This window comes from Xyrauchen texanus, chromosome 49, assembly GCF_025860055.1.
Source record: "Xyrauchen texanus isolate HMW12.3.18 chromosome 49, RBS_HiC_50CHRs, whole genome shotgun sequence".
NCBI classification, from domain to species: Eukaryota; Metazoa; Chordata; class Actinopteri; order Cypriniformes; family Catostomidae; genus Xyrauchen; species Xyrauchen texanus.
The window spans coordinates 407,119-427,427 of NC_068324.1; the positions used below are offsets into that span (position 1 = coordinate 407,119).

At 40.2% G+C, this 20,309-nt stretch overlaps 1 protein-coding gene across 1 annotated transcript in view; it reads left to right on the forward strand.

The window, feature by feature from the left end:
• LOC127640209 (uncharacterized) overlaps positions 1 to 20,309 on the forward strand; it is an 81,973-nt gene that overhangs the window by 14,111 nt on the left and 47,553 nt on the right. Inside the window, exons 5-11 of the mRNA XM_052122663.1 lie at positions 554 to 1,216; positions 11,159 to 11,199; positions 11,613 to 11,634; positions 14,257 to 14,297; positions 15,337 to 15,358; positions 19,139 to 19,179; positions 20,219 to 20,240. Coding sequence (XP_051978623.1) covers positions 554 to 1,216; positions 11,159 to 11,199; positions 11,613 to 11,634; positions 14,257 to 14,297; positions 15,337 to 15,358; positions 19,139 to 19,179; positions 20,219 to 20,240 — 852 coding nt within the window. The remainder of the gene's footprint in view (positions 1 to 553; positions 1,217 to 11,158; positions 11,200 to 11,612; positions 11,635 to 14,256; positions 14,298 to 15,336; positions 15,359 to 19,138; positions 19,180 to 20,218; positions 20,241 to 20,309) is intronic.

The following is a 20,309-nucleotide window of genomic DNA, read 5'->3' on the forward strand; positions in this document are numbered from 1 at the left end:
ATAGGAGAGCTATAGGATGCTCCCTTGCTCCCCATTTAGTGCATGACTTAACCTCCAGTGTGCTGTCTGTCTGCACTGGTCTCAGAACAGTTATAGGAGAGCTATAGGATGCTCCCTTGCTCCCTATTTAGTGCATGACTTAACCTCCAGTGTGCTGTCTGTCTGCACTGGTCTCAGAACAGTTATAGGAGAGCTATAGGATGCTCCCTTGCTCCCTATTTAGTGCATGACTTAACCTCCAGTGTGCTGTCTGTCTGCACTGGTCTCAGAACAGTTTGAAATGCAGCTTATTTTCATCTATTTTCCTAACTCCATATGAAACAAATATGTTCCAGCTTTTGGTAGTATCCATTGATTCTCAGTGTAATAATGCACAACGCACATAGGATACTATAAGGAAAATGGTTCATGAGATTGTTGTGTATGATGAGGTGAAATTCTGGAGAATACCCACTATTGTACAACTAATGGAGTGTCTTAAGTGGAGAAACATGTCAAATACAATATATACAAATTTCAATACATATATTTTGTTTTTGTTTTCTCGCTGAAGATATGAGGATTGTGCTGCTCGGCAAGACTGGAGTTGGGAAGAGTGCAACAGGAAACACCATCTTAGGAAGAGAAGCGTTTACAGCAGACTTATCCCAAGACTCCATCACTAAAGATTGTCAGAGAGAAACAGCTGAACTCAACGGCAGACACATCGCTGTGATTGACACTCCAGGACTGTTTAATACTGAACTTTCTAATGAAGACATCCAGAGAGAAATCACTAACTGCATCTCAATGATACTGCCAGGACCTCATGTGTTCATTATTGTGTTGAATTTAGGACAGCGTTTCACTCAAGAGGAGGCGAACTCAGTGAAGATCATTCAAGAGATGTTTGGTAAAAACTCTTTAATGTACACCATGATACTCTTCACCAGAGGAGATTATCTGAAGAATAAAAACATTGGAGAGTGTTTGGGAAAACCAGGATCTCCTTTGATGAAGCTGATTGAAGAGTGTGGAAACAGATTCCATGTGTTCAATAATAATGAGACTTCAGACCGCACACAGGTTTCTGATCTACTGGAGAAAATAGACGCCATGGTGAAAGCAAACGGAGACAGTTACTACTCATGTGAGATGTTCAGAGACATGCAGAGAGAGCAACACAGAAAACGGATCATGGGCCTGGAAGAAGATTTCACGATGATGAATGAACAAGGTCTGTATCAATATCACACACACTGAAATCATTTAAACAGGTTTTATATTTGAAATCAACAAACAACAAATACAAGTAAATAAGGGAATAGCAAATTAAGTATTATTATTATTAACTTAAATGGTCAAAATATGTTGGTTGGGTGATGTTATTACTTCGCTCTCTGAAGTCCTTGATTCTGGTCGCTCATCCTGAAACTCACGAACTTCTATCATGTCTCGCGCTCTCTCCTTTCACACAAACACAACTGGTGCCATCGTGCGTCTCTGTTATAGTTATTGATTGTATTGAACATGAAATTAGAGAACTTTAGTATTTGTGTTAGACGAGTATTTTGTAGACTGCAACGGATTATAAAATAAAGAACAGGTACAATTTTAAAACATTCATCTCAAATCAATATTTCGTGTCCTCGTAATTATTTAATAGCCGTGTATTAGTGGTATGAATCACTTAAATGTCACACGTGTTTGTTATTGTTACTGTCTTGTTTTCTTGTTTGTTTGTCTTTGCTCAAAGCGATGTACTTGCTAGGAACTTTTTCGTTTGCGGACGTTTGCGTTTTTTACAAGTGAGAAGATTATTTCAACCCAATTAAATATTGTGTCCAACTATTTACTTTTCCCCAACTCATGAGCTAACAGTTAACTTACCTTGCATGCACTATAAAGTGATGGATCGTTGTCACGAAGATGACTCGCCAGATTGGACGCGTTGCCCCGTTTCACAGCGTATAAAATCCAAATATGACCACACTTCTGATTTGGTCTTCTTGGAAGGTTGGAAATTCTTCCCGAGCGCTGTCATTGCCTTCCACCATGTTTTCACGCTAAAAAACAACAACAACAACGTTACATGCAGCGCCCATGCGTCAAACACATGCATCTTTCAGTCATACATCAGAGTGTATGTGGACAGGATTTACCACGAGTTTTACAAATCACGATAATCATGCATGTTTTTAATTCTAATTAAATGTGACACGGTAATACTAACCATCAGGATTTTATCATGGTTTACCATGAAACCGGTAACCATTTCATCCCTAACTCACACACAATATACAGTATATATATTTATACCACGGGTGTGTTGAATGCTTGATTCTGATTGGTTGATGGACGTTCTAAGGTGTGCAATTATTTTTCAAGGAAACAAAGGGCTAAGAAGTTCCAGGTCTTGATCGCATAACGGTTCCATATCACTCCGCCAAGTTAACTGAAATGGAAAAGTTATACGCTAGCCTACAGCCGTGGCCAAAAGTATTGTCAGTGACATACATTTTGTGTTTTGCTGCAGTTGTTGTGGTGTTGATTCACATTGTTTCTAGATTATTGTGCAGAGTGAAATTGCAAAAAGCTTCTTTCGCCAAAACAAATAAACTTTATTAAAAAAAACTAAATTTCACAGTTTTTTGGCCCTGGCACAAAATGACCAGCTAACATCATTTCACTAATCATATCAGCAGCACCTGTGAAAGTGTGAACGAGTACTAGTCAGGTGAAGTCACTCGATCATTCTGATTGTATTTATAAGAGTCAAGTCAAGTGGTTTTTATTGTTGTTTCAACCATATACAGTTAGTACAGTACACAGCAAAACGAGACAACGTTCCTCCAGAACCATGTGCTATATAAATCAACATCGGACAAACACAGGACTACATGAGACTACACAGACTAAATAAAATACCTATAAAAAGTGCACGTGCAAATGTGTACAAAAAGTACGGGACAGTACAATAAATTACTAACAATGAACAGGACAATAGACACAGTGAGAGACAGTGCAGCGCCGACCAGTACACAGTAGTGCAAAAAATGCCAAATGTAAACATAACATACTATGAGATAATGTTCTATGAACATAGCAGTTATTGAGGTACCAGACAGTTATAAAGTGACAATAATTAAAGTGCAACTCAGGACACGTGTGTGTGTGTGTGTCAGTCCAGTCTCTGAGTATTGAGGAGTCTGATGGCTTGGGGGAAGAAGCTGTTACACAGTCTGGCCGTGAGGGCCTGAATGCTTCGGTACCTCTTGCCAGACGGCAGGAGGGTAAAGAGTTTGTGTGAGGGGTGTGTGGGGTCGTCCACAATGCTGGTTGCTTTGCGGATGCAGTGTTTTGTGTAAATGTCTTTGATGGAGGGAAGAGAGACCCCAATGATCTTCTCAGCTGTCCTCACTATCCTCTGCAGGGCTTTGCAGTCCGAAACGGTGCAAGTCCCAAACCAGGCAGTGATGCAGCTGCTCAGGATGCTCTCAATAGTCCCTCTATAGCAGCCTTTCTCAGACTTTTTTCAGTCAGGGCACCTTTCAAAAGTGCATAAAATCTCAAGGCACCCCAGTGTAAAATATAATTTAAAAACACTGCATAACCCAAATGTAAATGCAAATGTCCTGTTTATTTAGACAGAACAGTAATGAACAGAGCATAATACGAACTGTAAATAACAATAATAATAACAACTTTATAGCACCTTTAAAAACACAGGTTTGCAAAGTAATTCACAAAATAATTAATCAGAGACACAAATGCCATAAAACCGTAAGAGGTGGACCGCCCAATACAAGAACCCAACAACAAATCCAGACCAGGAGAACTAAAATGAAGTGCAGGATGCAGTTAAAATAAAATAAAAAGGTGCAGACATGAAAAAAATATATTTATACAATACGATAAGAAAAAGATGCATGTTAAAAAATGCACCAGAGATAAGCAGGAATGTTTTTCCATATAGTGCTTGTTTTCATCCGTGCCATGCGCATGCACACCCACACACACACCCACACACACAAACAATAATCCACAACGAGAGAGGGAGAAAGATCTACATGCGCGCATACGCGCTCACACAAGCCGGGGGTGGGGGTGACCACAATCAATGAGAGACGTGAGCCTGGTGCGACGCACACAGCCGCCCTATCCTGGCAGGGATGGATGAGAGGCAGACACGGAGCTCCTGGTCCACAGTCCTCAGTCGCTCCCTGTACTTGTTCTTGATGTACGTCAGGCTTGAAAAGCTCAGTTCGCACAGATAAGTTGTGGAGAAGGGTAGCAAAATAGCAACAGTGCTACTTGAAGCCACTGGATACTCTTTTTTCACTGAAATCCAAAACCTGTCCAATTCCATGTCACCAAATCTCATTTTCAATGTGCGGTCTTCCCTGATCTCCATCAGTTGCTCCTGTGTTGGCAGTGGCCAGTCCTTTGCGCTCTCCAGCGCGCTTGAACTCCAAGCATCACGGACCCAGTCAAACTGTGCATAAGACTCCGATGGAAAATAATGATTAAATCGCTCATCGAGAGATTTCAGATGCTGGGTTATGAGATCAGAAAGTGTACTGCTTTGGGTGCTCGAGCCCCTGCCCTATTTCAAAATTAATCAAAAGTGCCCTTCTCAAACATATATCAATGATAATATTGTGGTCAATAAAAAAAATGTATTTGCTTATAATTAACATGACAATGTGTACAAAACTAAAGTGGCCTAAATTCACGTTTATTTTTACGTTTCTGTCAGTCTGAGGTGTTGTTGCTATAACGCGTTGCTATGGGTTGCGTCACTTGCGTCAAGTTGTGTGTGTGTCTTGCTTCGGTCTTGTGAGACGAATTTTTATGGTTAATTTTATATATATATATATATATTTATCTAAAATTAATTTACAATTTTATTAATACGTTCATATGTTTAAAAAGAAGAAGAATGTATTTATGTAAATTCAAATATATTTATATATGAAATGTCATTTTTTTTTTTTTTTTTAGCCTACGTAATTTTTTGGCGGCACCCCTGACACAGTCAGGGGGCACCCCAGTGTGCCGCGGCACCCACTTTGAGAAAGGCTGCTCTATAGAATGTAGTGAGGATGGGGGGTGGGAGATGTGCTTTCCTCAGCCTTTGAAGAAAGTAGAGACGCTGATGGCTTTCTTGGTAATAGAGCTGGTGTTGAGGGACCAGGTGAGGTGAGGTTCTTGCTGCACAGTCATGAGTCAGCAGAGTGAACAGCAGTGGACTGAATACACAGACCTGGGGGGCTCCAGTGCTCAGTGTGGTGGAGATGCTGTTCCCGATCCGGACTGACTGAGGTCTCCCAATCAGGAAGTCCAGGATCCAGTTGCAGAGGGAGGTGTCCAGGCCCAGTAGGTTCAGCTTTCCAATCAGGTGCTGGGGAATGATTGTGTTCAATGCTGAGCTGAACTCTGTGTACAGCATTCGAACATATGAGTCCTTTTTATCTAGATGGATGAGGGCCAGATGGAGGGTTGTGGCGATGTCGTCGTCTGTTGAACGGTTTGGATGATATGCAAACTGCAGTGGGTCTAGTGAGGGGGGCAGCTGGGTCTTAATGTGCCTCATGACGAGCCTTTCGAAGCTCTTCATGATGATGGGTGTGAGTGCGACGGGACGGTAGTCGTTGAGGCAGGACACTGAAGACATCTTTAGCATGGGGATGATGGTGGTGGTGGCCTTGAAGTACGTTGGAACGACGGTGCTGCTCAGAGAGATGTTGAAGATGTCGGTAAGAACATCTGCCAGCTGGTCTGCAGATCCTCTGAGCACTCTGCCAGGAATGTTGTCTGGTCCAGCAGCCTTCCGTGGGTTGACTCTATGTAGAGTTTTCCTCACATCAGCCGTGGTAAGACAAGCAAGCCGAGGTCACGTAGCAACTCCTGCAGATCATCATGCAGCTTGATTGTGGCATGAATCTTATATTTTAACAGTGTCTGGCGATGGTAGACATGAACACCTGTTGCTCCAATGTCCATGTGCCGTAAAAGTCGGGCTAATTAACAAAAATGGCACCATTTTGGATCTGGAGTGGCCGCTGCATGCTACCGTGCTGCCATCGGGGAGGGAAGAAGTGCTTCCAAATTAAAAATATAAATTACTTTATAAATTATACTTCATAAATTACCAGAACAAAAACAAAACATTAAATTAAATCAAATTAATAAATTGCCAAAAACAACAACAACAACAAAAAACATTAGGCCTATGTATATTTGCCTATTATTTTCTATAATTGCAATTTTAATTAACCTTGCCCTATAATCCGTGAACGAAATAAAAATACATTCTCAGAATGTTCTACACTTTTTTGTCCTCTATTGGCATTTGCTGAGCTTCTTCATCTGCAAACGTACAAGGCATAACTTAGCCTACAGCACTAAAATACATTTAGATGGCAATCTGATTAAAGACAAACTACGCAATATTAACATGTTCAGTTGGGGTTTTGCGTCGTTAAAAGTTCAATTCTATTTAATGCGGGACATAATAGCCTACAGTTAAGATTGAGATGCATTAGATTAGAATAATGATATGATTATTCAAAGTATTTAATAGCGGATATATGGATTACTGACCTTTTTAGATTTTCTCTCCACATGTGAACAGATTATCATCATGTTTTTTGGTCATGTGTTACGTTTCCTCCCTGTCTAGTGGTCGGGAAGAAAACTAACAAGTGATAAGAAACGAAAAAAACATAACGTGTTTGGAGGTCTTCACTCCTGTCCCAGACAATAATAACCACAACAGGTTACGAAAACAGTTTACAAGTTTATTTTCATCTATAAATACAAAACAAAGGGATGCATTTAGTCTTCAAGAGGGGACTAGGCCAAAATAATAAACAAAAGGTGTCTAGCTGAAGGGAGGCACAAACTAATTACCCTTACAAACAAAGAAATAGAAAATTAACAACATAAATCTTGGACAAGACCAACACCTGCTTGCCCTGGATCAACGGCAATAGCCTCTGCAGGGTGAGTAGTACAGCCACTAACTCTAGGCAGTTGATGTGCCAACCCAGTCGCAGTCCTGACCAGGAACCAGCGGCTGGGTGCCCTTTGCACATGGCGCCCCAGCCCACTTTGGATGTGTCTGTGGTGACCACGACACGTCTGGACACTTGCTGTAGGGGAACTCCTGCCCATAGAAATGCAAGGTCTGTTCAAGGGCTGAATAAGTTGTTGCAGAGTTTCGTGATAGCTACGCGATGTCGCAGTGCCATGCCCATCTCGGGACTCAAGTCTGAAGCGAGTGCTGCAGCGGTCTCCTCTATGCATCAACCCAAGCGATATATGCCCCAGTGCTCATCACAAGCGGCGGGCCGTAGGTGTGGCGAGGCTGGGGAGGCCTCATTCGCGGGGGCCTGGCTGCGGGTGCTCTGTGTCCAGCAGCCATGTCAACAGCGGGTGTGGACACTGATTACTTGACCCAAGAAGTGAGGAAACTGCTTGAGGAGATGGAGCCGTCTGGGCTTTCGCCGCCTGAAGGGGGACGACCTGTTGGAAACTTTTTCTTCGTCGTCGAAGCAGAGACCAGGAGACGTTGGGATATCTTTTAAGCAGAATTGACTCTTTATTGAGAAGTCGCTGTTGCATCTCTGTAGTCATCCAAGTTTAACTCAATAACTCAGTACGATAGAGTTTTATACCTTTCAAGGGTGAGGGATTTACATGGAGGTGGATACACTCTGAAACAAAGCATGTAAATGAGGTACAGGAGTCAACTCGTTACCGGAAATTCCCCAGCCCTGATCTCATCAGCATAACAGTGTGATTCGAATGCACAGAAACTAATCTAATCAGCCGGACTATTCAACGACTGGGTCAGGGGCTCCAAGAGTCATTTAAAGACAAAAGGTGACAGTCTCAGCAATCCGATTAATTTAACTTACAATAGAGAGATCAGGACAGGCAGGAATCTCCTGCTGGAAACCCTGACAGGCAGGTTTGTGACATCATTTATACCTCAAATACTAAATTCAATCTACTAAACTTTCTCAGTTTATATACTATTGTATTGGAACCTAAATTAAACATTTAATACATTTGTAATACAACAGTCTCAGTGAGCAGACGCGGTGCGGGATCTTAAGCTGCGCCGGGGCAAGATGTGCTGGATGGCCTCAGTCTGCTTTTTCACCGCTGAGAAAGCGTGCTTTGTCGGCATCCCTCATCTCGACCAAATTCAGCCACAGGTGGCGCTCCTGGACCACCAAGGTTGACATCGCCTGCCCGAGTCCACGCGCCATGACCTTTGTCTCCTGAAGGGCGAGTTCGGTCGCTTAGCACAGCTCCTGCAGGACATCGGGATCAGGACTACCTACATGCAGTTCTTTTAGTGCTTTGGCCTGGTGTACCTGCAGGAGGGCCATGGCATGTAGGCTTTGGACGCCAGAGACAACATAGCACCGGACGATCCTGCCTTTAGTGGCGCTCTGAACCCAGGAACCAATCATCAAGCCGTAGCGCTCAGGGGAGGGTGTAGGGTTCCAGTCATACACTGTTGGCCCAGGCAAGCTGTGCTTCAGCCTCAGACTGGGAGGGCAGACCCGAACGTGGCAGCCCAGTCGAGTCATCGGCGTCCGACATCGCCAGTATGCTCTCCGATGCAGTGATCGAAGACTCATCCTGCTCGCAGGCCCTGAAAGAGCTGTAATGCTGGCCTTAAGGCAGGCTGGTCTCATTTTGGAAGCAGATGGGAGCAAACGAGCATACTGGGGAACGGGAGGTCCATGGGGAATTACCCGGTGAGACCGCGCCCATTTAACTCTCCAAATCACCTCCAGCGCCAGCCGGACCGGCCTGGTTCCCGTGGGTAAAAGGCGCATCGTGGGGGTGGCTGTGGCTCAGGTGGTGGAGCGGGTCGGTCACTAATCGCAGGGTTGGTGGTTTGATTCCCGGCCCACATGTTTCCATATGCCAAAGTGTCCTTTGGTAAGACACTGAACCCCAAGTTGCTCCCAATGGCAGGCAAGCGCCTTGCATGGGGAGCAACTCATCTATCATTGGTGTGTGTGTGTGTGTGTGTGTGTGTGTGTGTGTGTGTGTGTGTGTGAGCGTGTATTTATCACTTTGTGGGGACCAAATGTCCCCATAAGGATAGTAAAACCCGAAATGTTTGACCTTGTGGGGACATTTTGTCAGTCCCCATGAGGAAAACAGCTTATAAATCATACTAAATTATGTTTTTTGAAAATGTAAAAATGCAGAAAGTTTTCTGTGAGGGTTAGGTTTAGGGGTAGGGTTAGGTTTAGGGGATAGAATATAAAGTTTGTACAGTATAAAAACCATTATGTCTATGGAAAGTCCCCATAAAACATGGAAACACAACATGTGTGTGTGTGTGTGTGTGTGTGTGTGTGTGTGTGTGTGTGTGTGTGTGTGTGTGTGTGAATGGGTGAATGGGTGAATAACATGCAGTGTAAAGCGCTTTGAATACCGCTAAGGTTAAAAAGGTGCTATATAAGTCAAATCATTTATAGTGGCTTTCCACCAGATGGAAAGCAGTGACCACAACATTGCCATGGTCATATACTTGGCAAAGAGAACATGAACCATCCACAAATGTTGTCTCGGTGTGATCGCTGCACAGACACGTGAGGCAGCGCCCGTGGCCGTCAGAAGCGGAGAGATAACGAAGACGGAAAGGCATCTTTATAAAGACATGTCTTTAAAAAGATGTTCAATGTCAATGTGTGTGCTCTAATAGATAAAATATACTCTTTAGCAGGAATATATTTTTAGCGCTGTTGAAGCACCCAGGGGCGAAAACTGCACTCGTCATGCAGAAGGAGAGAAAGCCGCTGGAAATGCGGCGTATATCCAACAGCATACGCTTCTTAAGAGGTGATTGGAACAGCAGTAGTATTCAGCTCGCTGATAGTAGTGGGCATTCCAGCTCCTTTTATACCCGTATGTCCGGGGGATTGGCATGCAAATTCCACTCGCCAATTCTCATTGGCCTTTTCTCAAAGAATGGGAGGTGTTCGGGGCTCTCAAGAGCGACCCCTAGTGTCACTAAATTGACACAACATCGAGTGAGTGACAGAAGGGGAACCCCTGATTATAAATAAATAACAGTAGATTGTGAGGGGCCGTTCACACCCAACACATGTCATTTTGATAAAACATAGCTAGAAGCAGTGTAGAATGCAGGTGTCCTGAGACACGTTTTGCACAAGCTACTAAAAATGCAGCACCCATGCTTGATACGCTGGGAAAAACAGCAAGACGTGGTGTAGTGGTCAAAGAGGTCCATTTAGATCATGTTTACACAAGTTGTTCCTGTAGCTCAAGTAGTAGAACATGGCGCCAGCAACAGCAGGGTCATGGGTATGGGATCGATTCCCAGGGAACACTAAACCTGATCAAATGTATACCTTGAATGCACTGTGAGTCACTTTGGATAAAAGTGTCTGATAAATGTACGTAGGAAAACAATTGAAAAGCAGCACGGACAAACATCATTCTGCAGAGAGAAGATCTGAGCTCTGTATGTCCATACAATGCAAGTGAATGGATACAGAGAAACAAACTTGACATAAAACATTTCAGCCAGCATCAGAGCTCTGAGCAGAAGTGATGTTTTAAAGTTTATAAAGTTTTCATTATAGATTTGCTTCAAAACACATGAAGTGATGGACTGGAGTCATTTGGAGCCTGTTTACCTGCATTATAAGGACAAACAGAGCTCAGATCTTCTCCAAATCTTCATTTGTGTTCTGCTGAAGAAAGTCTTACACAAATGTGTTGATATGATCATTGATTGAGTTTATCAGTTTTAATAATAACACTATTATCATTTGACTATTATAGATCTGTTTTATAATGTTATATGAGGAAATGAGTTTCATTCTTGAGCACTGCGACAGCAGCTTTCATTCCAGATACAGATCGAGTTCTACTGATTTAATCTCACTATTGTAGTATATATTGTATTTATTACTCAGTGAATGTAAAGAAAAGAAACTGTTAATAGCTCTACAATAAAAGTGAAATTAAAGAGTAATCGCATGTGAACGCATTGTCAGAATTTCTCCTTTACATGTGATATAATAATAGATGAAATAAATGAACTAAAACTGTTTGTGATGTGTATAATAGAGAATATTATAGTGGAGTTCACCAAACTGTGTACATCTTTCAGGTTCATATTGTCTTTCACGTCCTGGAGCTGCAATGGATGAGGTGAGAATTTGAGCAAATATTCACATTATTATTTTATTGTGCAGTAAATATATTGTCTGGATATTTGATATTCACCTGCTGTACATACAATCATCTGACAGTTCTGTTCACGTTAATAAAACATTAGAGACTGAATGTTGACTTCTGATCACACCTGATGCATGAAAATAACAACAGACTGAAATAAACAACTAATAGTCAATTTGATTTAATAGTCAATGTTTCAGAGTACATGTTTTATGTGTGTGTAGTTTCAGTTTCATTAATTGTACTAATTTTATCTTTTTAAATGTTTCCGTGGGTAGAAAATCAAATATCCAACAAAATCTTTACCTCACTTTAGTTTATGCCTGAAAATAATTCTAATGTCACAATAATGATGTGATGAGTAACTGAGCTTTATTTAATTTCAGGGAGGATCAGAAATCACACCGGGTAAGAAACCACACGTCATACTCCACAAATCAACTTCATTTCACTTTATTACATTGTCATAATAAATATGCACAACTTGATCTTTTCTGTCTGTTAAATGACAGAAACTGCCACTTTTCCTAAATGTAGCTTGTGTCACATTTATTCAAGGGTTATAGTCTCACATTTACAGTATATTATGCAACAGCACAATATTTGTGTCCGATATTCTTCACTTTCACACATTATTTGAAGACTCCTCGATTAAACCTACGACCCCTTATTTCTTATGAAGACTGAAATATCACTAACAACAGTCAAAACAGGTGCAACAGTCCGTGTTTCAATCTCTTTCTCACTAAAAGTTGTGTATCACAGCTGCAATCACACCCATTTATCATGGTACAGATATTCCACTCCAAAAGAGGACATGTCAGTGAGAAGAGGACATGTCATTGAGAAGAAGACATTTCAGTGAATAGAGGACATATCAGTGAGAAGAGGACATGTCAAAGAGAAGAGGACAGTTCAGTGAGAAGAGGACAGTTCAGTGAAAAGAGGAAATGTCAGTGAGAAGAGGAAATGTCAGTGAAAAGGGGACATGTCAGTAAGAAGAGGACAGTTCAGTGAAAAGTGGACATGTCCGTGAGAAGAGGACATGTCAGTGAGAACAGGACATGTCAGTGAAAAGACGACAGTTCAGTAATAAGAGGACATGTCAGTGAGAAGAGGACATGTCATAGAAAAGAGGACATGTCAGTGAAAAGAGGACAGTTCAGAGAAAAGAGGACATGTAAGTGAGAAGTGGACCGTTCAGTAAAAAGAGGACATGTCAGTGAGAAGAGGACATGTCAGTGAGAATAGGACATGTCATTGAGAAGAGGACATGTCAGTGAGAACAGGACATGTCAGTGAAAAGACGACAGTTCAGTAATAAGAGGACATGTCAGTGAGAAGAGGACATGTCAATGAGAAGAGGACAGTTCAATGAAAAGAGGACATGTCACTGAGAAGAGGACGTGTCAGTGAGAAGAGGACAGTTCAGTGAAAAGACATGTCAGTGAAAAGTGGACATGCCAGTAAGAAGATGAAAGTTCAGTGAAAAGAGGACATGTCATTGAGAAGAAGACATTTCAGTGAATAGAGGACATATCAGTGAGAAGAGGACAGTTCAGTGAAAAGTGGACATGTCCGTGATAAGAGGACATGTCAGTGAATAGAGGACATGTCAGTGAGAAGGGACATGTCAGTGAAAAGAGCACAATTCAGTGAGAAGAGGACATGTCAGTGAGATGAGGACATGTCATTGAGAAGAGGACATGTCAGTGAGAACAGGACATGTCAGTGAAAAGACGACAGTTCAGTAATAAGAGGACATTTCAGTGAAAAGAGGACATTTCAGTGAAAAGAGGACATGTCAGTGAAAAGAGGACATTTCAGTGAAAAGAGGACAGTTCAGTTAAAAGAGGACAGTTCAGTGAAAAGGGGACATGTCAGTAATAAGAGGATAGTTCAGTGAAAAGAGGACATGTCAGTGAAAAGAGTACATGTCAGTGAGAAGAAGACATGTCAGTGGAAAGAGGACAGTTAAGTGAAAAGAGGACATGTCAGTGAAAAGAGGACATGTCAGTGAAAAGAGGATATTTCAGTGAGAAGAGGACATTTCAGTGAGAAGAGGACATGTCATTGAGAAGAGGACATTTCAGTGAGAAGAGGACATGTCAGTGAAAAGCGGACATGTCAATTAAATTTAAAAACCTCGAAGAGAACAAGCATGTTCAAGCCATGGGTTCCTTCAAGTAGTAGGTGCCAGCAACAGCAGGGTCATGGGTATGGGATCGATTCCCAGGGAACACTAAACCTGATCAAATGTATACCTTGAATGCACTGTGAGTCACTTTGGATAAAAGTGTCTGATAAATGTACGTAGGAAAACAATTGAAAAGCAGCACGGACAAACATCATTCTGCAGAGAGAAGATCTGAGCTCTGTATGTCCATACAATGCAAGTGAATGGATACAGAGAAACAAACTTCACATAAAACATTTCAGCCAGCATCAGAGCTCTGAGCAGAAGTGATGTTTTAAAGTTTATAAAGTTTTCATTATAGATTTGCTTCAAAAGACATGAAGTGATGGACTGGAGTCATTTGGAGCCTGTTTACCTGCATTATAAGGACAAACAGAGCTCAGATCTTCTCCAAATCTTCATTTGTGTTCTGCTGAAGAAAGTCTTACACAAATGTGTTGATATGATCATTGATTGAGTTTATCAGTTTTAATAATAACACTATTATCATTTGACTATTATAGATCTGTTTTATAATGTTATATGAGGAAATGAGTTTCATTCTTGAGCACTGCGACAGCAGCTTTCATTCCAGATACAGATCGAGTTCTACTGATTTAATCTCACTATTCTAGTATATATTGTATTTATTACTCCGTGAATGTAAAGAAAAGAAACTGTTAATAGCTCTACAATAAAAGTGAAATTAAAGAGTAATCGCATGTGAACGATTGTCAGAATTTCTCCTTTACATGTGATATAATAATAGATGAAATAAATGAACTAAAACTGTTTGTGATGTGTATAATAGAGAATATTATAGTGGAGTTCACCAAACTGTGTACATCTTTCAGGTTCATATTGTCTTTCACGTCCTGGAGCTGCAATGGATGAGGTGAGAATTTGAGCAAATATTCACATTATTATTTTATTGTGCAGTAAATATATTGTCTGGATATTTGATATTCACCTGCTGTACATACAATCATCTGACAGTTCTGTTCACGTTAATAAAACATTAGAGACTGAATGTTGACTTCTGATCACACCTGATGCATGAAAATAACAACAGACTGAAATAAACAACTAATAGTCAATATGATTTTTAATCAAAGAAATAACTCGTTTTAATAATAATGTTTCATGAATATATGAATATTATGATTCAATATCACTGTTATAATTCAGTGAAGTATTAAAAGATTTGCTGAAATCTCTCATAATACAGAATTGACATTCGATACATCAGATGTTAGATCATTACATCATACAGGACCTCAGCACTGGATCAAAACATGTCCATACTGTATAAAGATATGATACAGAAAATTACAGAAATGGATCAAATTCATAAGCTCGAAATTAGCCAGGAAAATATCGAGACCATATTAAAAACACATGCCGGTGTGTGTGTGTGTGTGTGTGTGTGTGTGTGTGTGTGTGTGTGTGAGTGTATCATATCAGCTTACCAACACTTGACTTGAAGTTACACAGTTTTGGGTCTTTAGTGACATCTTTGGTTAAATCAACCATATCCAGCATTACAGCCAACTAAATAAATGAATCAAACTATGAACAGATAAACATTGCACAATAATTGAATTGTGTTCATTATTAACTAACAAATCTCCCATAATGCAGCTTTAAGATTGTGCTGCCAGATGTTCTGTAATGTACCACTGGCAGTCACATCTGAGGGGTTTTTGGCCATCATTGTTCAGCTACAACAAGCTCGTCAATGTTTCTGAGTACATGTTTTATGTGTGTGTAGTTACAGTTTCATTAATTGTACTAATGTTATCTTTTTAAATGTTGCCGTGGGTAGAAAATCAAATATCCAACAAAATCTTTACTCACTTTAGTTTATGCCTGAAAATAATTCTAATGTCACAATAATGATGTGATGAGTAACTCTGAGCTTTATTTAATTTCAGAAACAATCAAAAAGCCTACGGGGTAAGAAACCACACGTCATACTCCACAAATCAACTTCATTTCACTTTATTACATTGTCATAATAAATATGCACAACTTGATCTTTTCTGTCTGTTAAATGACAGAAACTGCCACTTTTCCTAAATGTAGCTTGTGTCACATTTATTCAAGGGTTATAGTCTCACATTTACAGTATATTATGCAACAGCACAATATTTGTGTCCGATATTCTTCACTTTCACACATTATTTGAAGACTCCTCGATTAAACCTACGACCCCTTATTTCTTATGAAGACTGAAATATCACTAACAACAGTCAAAACAGGTGCAACAGTCCATGTTTCAATCTCTTTCTCACTAAAAGTTGTGTATCACAACTGCAATCACACCCATTTATCATGGTACAGATATTCCACTCAAAAAGAGGACATGTCAGTGAAAAGAGGACATATTAGTGAAAAGGGGACATATCAGTGAAAAGAGGACATATCAGTGAGAAGAGGACATGTCTGTGAAAAGAGGATATTCCACTCAAAAAGAGGACATGTCAGTGAAAAGAGGACATATTAGTGAAAAGGGGACATATCAGTGAAAAGAGGACATATCAGTGAGAAGAGGACATGTCTGTGATAAGAGGACATGTCAGTGAAAAGAGGACATGTCAGTGAAAAGGGGACATGTCAGTGAGAAGAGGACATGTCAGAGAGAAGAGGACATGTCATTAAGAAGAGGACATGTCAGTGAAAAGAGGACATGTCAGTGAAAAGAGGACAGTTCAGTGAGAAGAGGACATGTCAGTTTAAAAGAGGACAGTGTAGTGAAAAGAGGACATGTCAGTGAAAAGAGGACATGTCAGTGAAAAAGGGACATGTCAGTGAGAAGAGGACATGTCAGTGAGAAGAGGACATGTCAGTGAAAAGAGGACATGTCAGTGAAAAGACATTTCAGTGAAAAGAGGACATGTCAGTGAAAAGACATTTCAGTGAAAAGAGGACATGTCAGTGAAAAGAGGACATTCCAGTGAAAAGAGGACATGTCAGTGAGAAGAGGACATGTCAGTGAAAAGTGGACATTTCAGTGAAAAGATGACATGTCAGTGAGAAGAGGACATTTCAGTGAAAAGAGGACATTTCAGTGAAAAGAGGACATGTCAGTGAGAAGAGGACATGTCAGTGAGAAGAAGACATGTCAGTGAAAATAGGACATGTCAGTGAAAAGAGGACATGTCAGTGAAAGAGGACATGTCGGTGGAAAGAGGACAGTTAAGTGAAAAAAGGACATGTCAGTGAAAAGAGGACATGTCAGTGAGAAGAGGACAGTTCAGTGAGAAGAGGACATGTCAGTGAATAGGGGACATGTCAGTGAGAAGAGGACATGTCAGTGAAAAGAGGACAGTTCAGTGAAAAGAGGACATGTCATTGAGATGAGGACATGTCAGTGAATAGAGGACATGTCTGTGAGAAGAGGACATGTGTGTGAGAAAAGGACGTGTCAGTGAAAAGGGGACAATTCAGTGAAAAGTGGACATGTCAGTGAAAACAGGACATGTCAGTGAAAAGGGGATATTTCAGTGAAAACAGGACATGTCAGTGAAAAGGGGACATATCAGTGAGAAGAGGACATGTCAGTGGGAAGAGGACATGTCATTAAGAAGAGGACATGTCAGTGAAAAGAGGACATTTCAGTGAAAAGAGGACTTTTCAGTGAAAAGAGGACATGTCAGTGAAAAGAGGACATGTCAGTTTAAAAGAGGACAGTGTAGTGAAAGATGACATGTCAGTGAAAAGAGGACATGTCAGTGAAACGAGGACATGTCAGTGAAAAAGGGACATGTCAGTGAGAAGAGGACATGTCAGTGAGAAGAGGACATGTCAGTGAGAATAGGACATGTCAGTGAATAGGGGACATGTCAGTGAGAAGAGGACATGTCAGTGAAAAGAGGACAGTTCAGTGAAAAGAGGACATGTCATTGAGATGAGGACATGTCAGTGAATAGAGGACATATCAGTGAATAGAGGACATGTCTGTGAGAAGAGGACATGTGTGTGAGAAAAGGACGTGTCAGTGAAAAGGGGACAATTCAGTGAAAAGTGGACATGTCAGTGAAAACAGGACATGTCAGTGAAAAGGGGATATTTCAGTGAAAACAGGACATGTCAGTGAAAAGGGGACATATCAGTGAGAAGAGGACATGTCAGTGGGAAGAGGACATGTCATTAAGAAGAGGACATGTCAGTGAAAAGAGGACATTTCAGTGAAAAGAGGACTTTTCAGTGAAAAGAGGACATGTCAGTGAAAAGAAGACATTTCAGTGAAAAGAGGACATGTCAGTTTAAAAGAGGACAGTGTAGTGAAAGATGACATGTCAGTGAAAAGAGGACATGTCAGTGAAACGAGGACATGTCAGTGAAAAAGGGACATGTCAGTGAGAAGAGGACATGTCAGTGAGAAGAGGACATGTCAGTGAAAAGAGGACATGTCAGTGAAAATGGGACGTGTCAGTGAGAAGAGGACATGTCAGTGAAAATGGGACATGTCAGTAAGAAGAGGACATGTCAGTGAAAAGAGGACATGTAAGTGAGAAGAGGACATGTCAGTGGAAAGAGGACAGTTCAGTGAAAAGAGGACATGTCAGTGAAAAGAGGACATGTCAGTGAGATGAGGACATGTCAGTGATAAGAGGACATGTCAGTGAAAAGAGGACATGTCAGTGAAAAGAGGACATGTCAGTGAAAAGACGACAGTTCAGTAATAAGAGGACATTTCAGTGAAAAGAGGACATTTCAGTGAAAAGAGGACATGTCAGTGAAAAGAGGACATTTCAGTGAGAAGAGGACATGTCATTGAGAAGAGGACATTTCAGTGAGAAGAGGATATGTCAGTGAAAAGCGGACATGTCAATTAAATTTAAAAACCTCGAAGAGAACAAGCATGTTCAAGCCATGGGTTCCTTCAAGTAGTAGGTGCCAGCAACAGCAGGGTCATGGGTATGGGATCGATTCCCAGGGAACACTAAACCTGATCAAATGTATACCTTGAATGCACTGTGAGTCACTTTGGATAAAAGTGTCTGATAAATGTACGTAGGAAAACAATTGAAAAGCAGCACGGACAAACATCATTCTGCAGAGAGAAGATCTGAGCTCTGTATGTCCATACAATGCAAGTGAATGGATACAGAGAAACAAACTTGACATAAAACATTTCAGCCAGCATCAGAGCTCTGAGCAGAAGTGATGTTTTAAAGTTTATAAAGTTTTCATTATAGATTTGCTTCAAAACACATGAAGTGATGGACTGGAGTCATTTGGAGCCTGTTTACCTGCATTATAAGGACAAACAGAGCTCAGATCTTCTCCAAATCTTCATTTGTGTTCTGCTGAAGAAAGTCTTACACAAATGTGTTGATATGATCATTGATTGAGTTTATCAGTTTTAATAATAACACTATTATCATTTGACTATTATAGATCTGTTTTATAATGTTATATGAGGAAATGAGTTTCATTCTTGAGCACTGCGACAGCAGCTTTCATTCCAGATACAGATCGAGTTCTACTGATTTAATCTCACTATTCTAGTATATATTGTATTTATTACTCAGTGAATGTAAAGAAAAGAAACTGTTAATAGATCTACAATAAAAGTGAAATTAAAGAGTAATCGCATGTGAACGCTTGTCAGAATTTCTCCTTTACATGTGATATAATAATAGATGAAATAAATGAACTAAAACTGTTTGTGATGTGTATAATAGAGAATATTATAGTGGAGTTCACCAAACTGTGTACATCTTTCAGGTTCATATCGTCTTAAACGTCCTGGAGCTGCAATGACTGAGGTGAGAATTTGAGCAAATATTCACATTATTATTTTATTGTGCAGTAAAAATATTGTCTGGATATTTGATATTCACCTGCTGTACATACAATCATCTGACAGTTCTGTTCACGTTAATAAAACATTAGAGACTGAATGTTGACTTCTGATCACACCTGATGCATGAAAATAACAACAGACTGAAATAAACAACTAATAGTCAATATGATTTTTAATAAAAGAAATAACTCGTTTTAATAATAATGTTTCATGAATATATGAATATTATGATTCAATATCACTGTTATAATTCAGTGAAGTATTAAAAGATTTGCTGAAATCTCTCATAATACAGAATTCACATTCGATACATCAGATGTTAGATCATTACATCATACAGGACCTCAGCACTGGATCAAAACATGTCCATACTGTATAAAGATATGATACAGAAAATTACAGAAATGGATCAAATTCATAAGCTCGAAATTAGCCAGGAAAATATCGAGACCATTTTAAAAACACATGCCGGTGTGTGTGTGTGTGTGTGTGTGTGTTTGTGTGTGTGTGTGTGTGAGTGTATCATATCAGCTTACCAACACTTGACTTGAAGTTACACAGTTTTGGGTCTTTAATGACATCTTTGGTTAAATCAACCATATCCAGCATTACAGCCAACTAAATAAATGAATCAAACTATGAACAGATAAACATTGCACAATAATTGAATTGTGTTCATTATTAACTAACAAATCTCCCATAATGCAGCTTTAAGATTGTGCTGCCAGATGTTCTGTAATGTACCACTGGCAGTCACATCTGAGGGGTTTTTGGCCATCATTGTTCAGCTACAACAAGCTCGTCAATGTTTCTGAGTACATGTTTTATGTGTGTGTAGTTACAGTTTCATTAATTGTACTAATGTTATCTTTTTAAATGTTGCCGTGGGTAGAAAATCAAATATCCAACAAAATCTTTACTCACTTTAGTTTATGCCTGAAAATAATTCTAATGTCACAATAATGATGTGATGAGTAACTTTGAGCTTTATTTAATTTCAGAGACGATCAGAAATCACACTGGGTAAGAAACCACACGTCATACTCCACAAATCAACTTCATTTCACTTTATTACATTGTCATAATAAATAT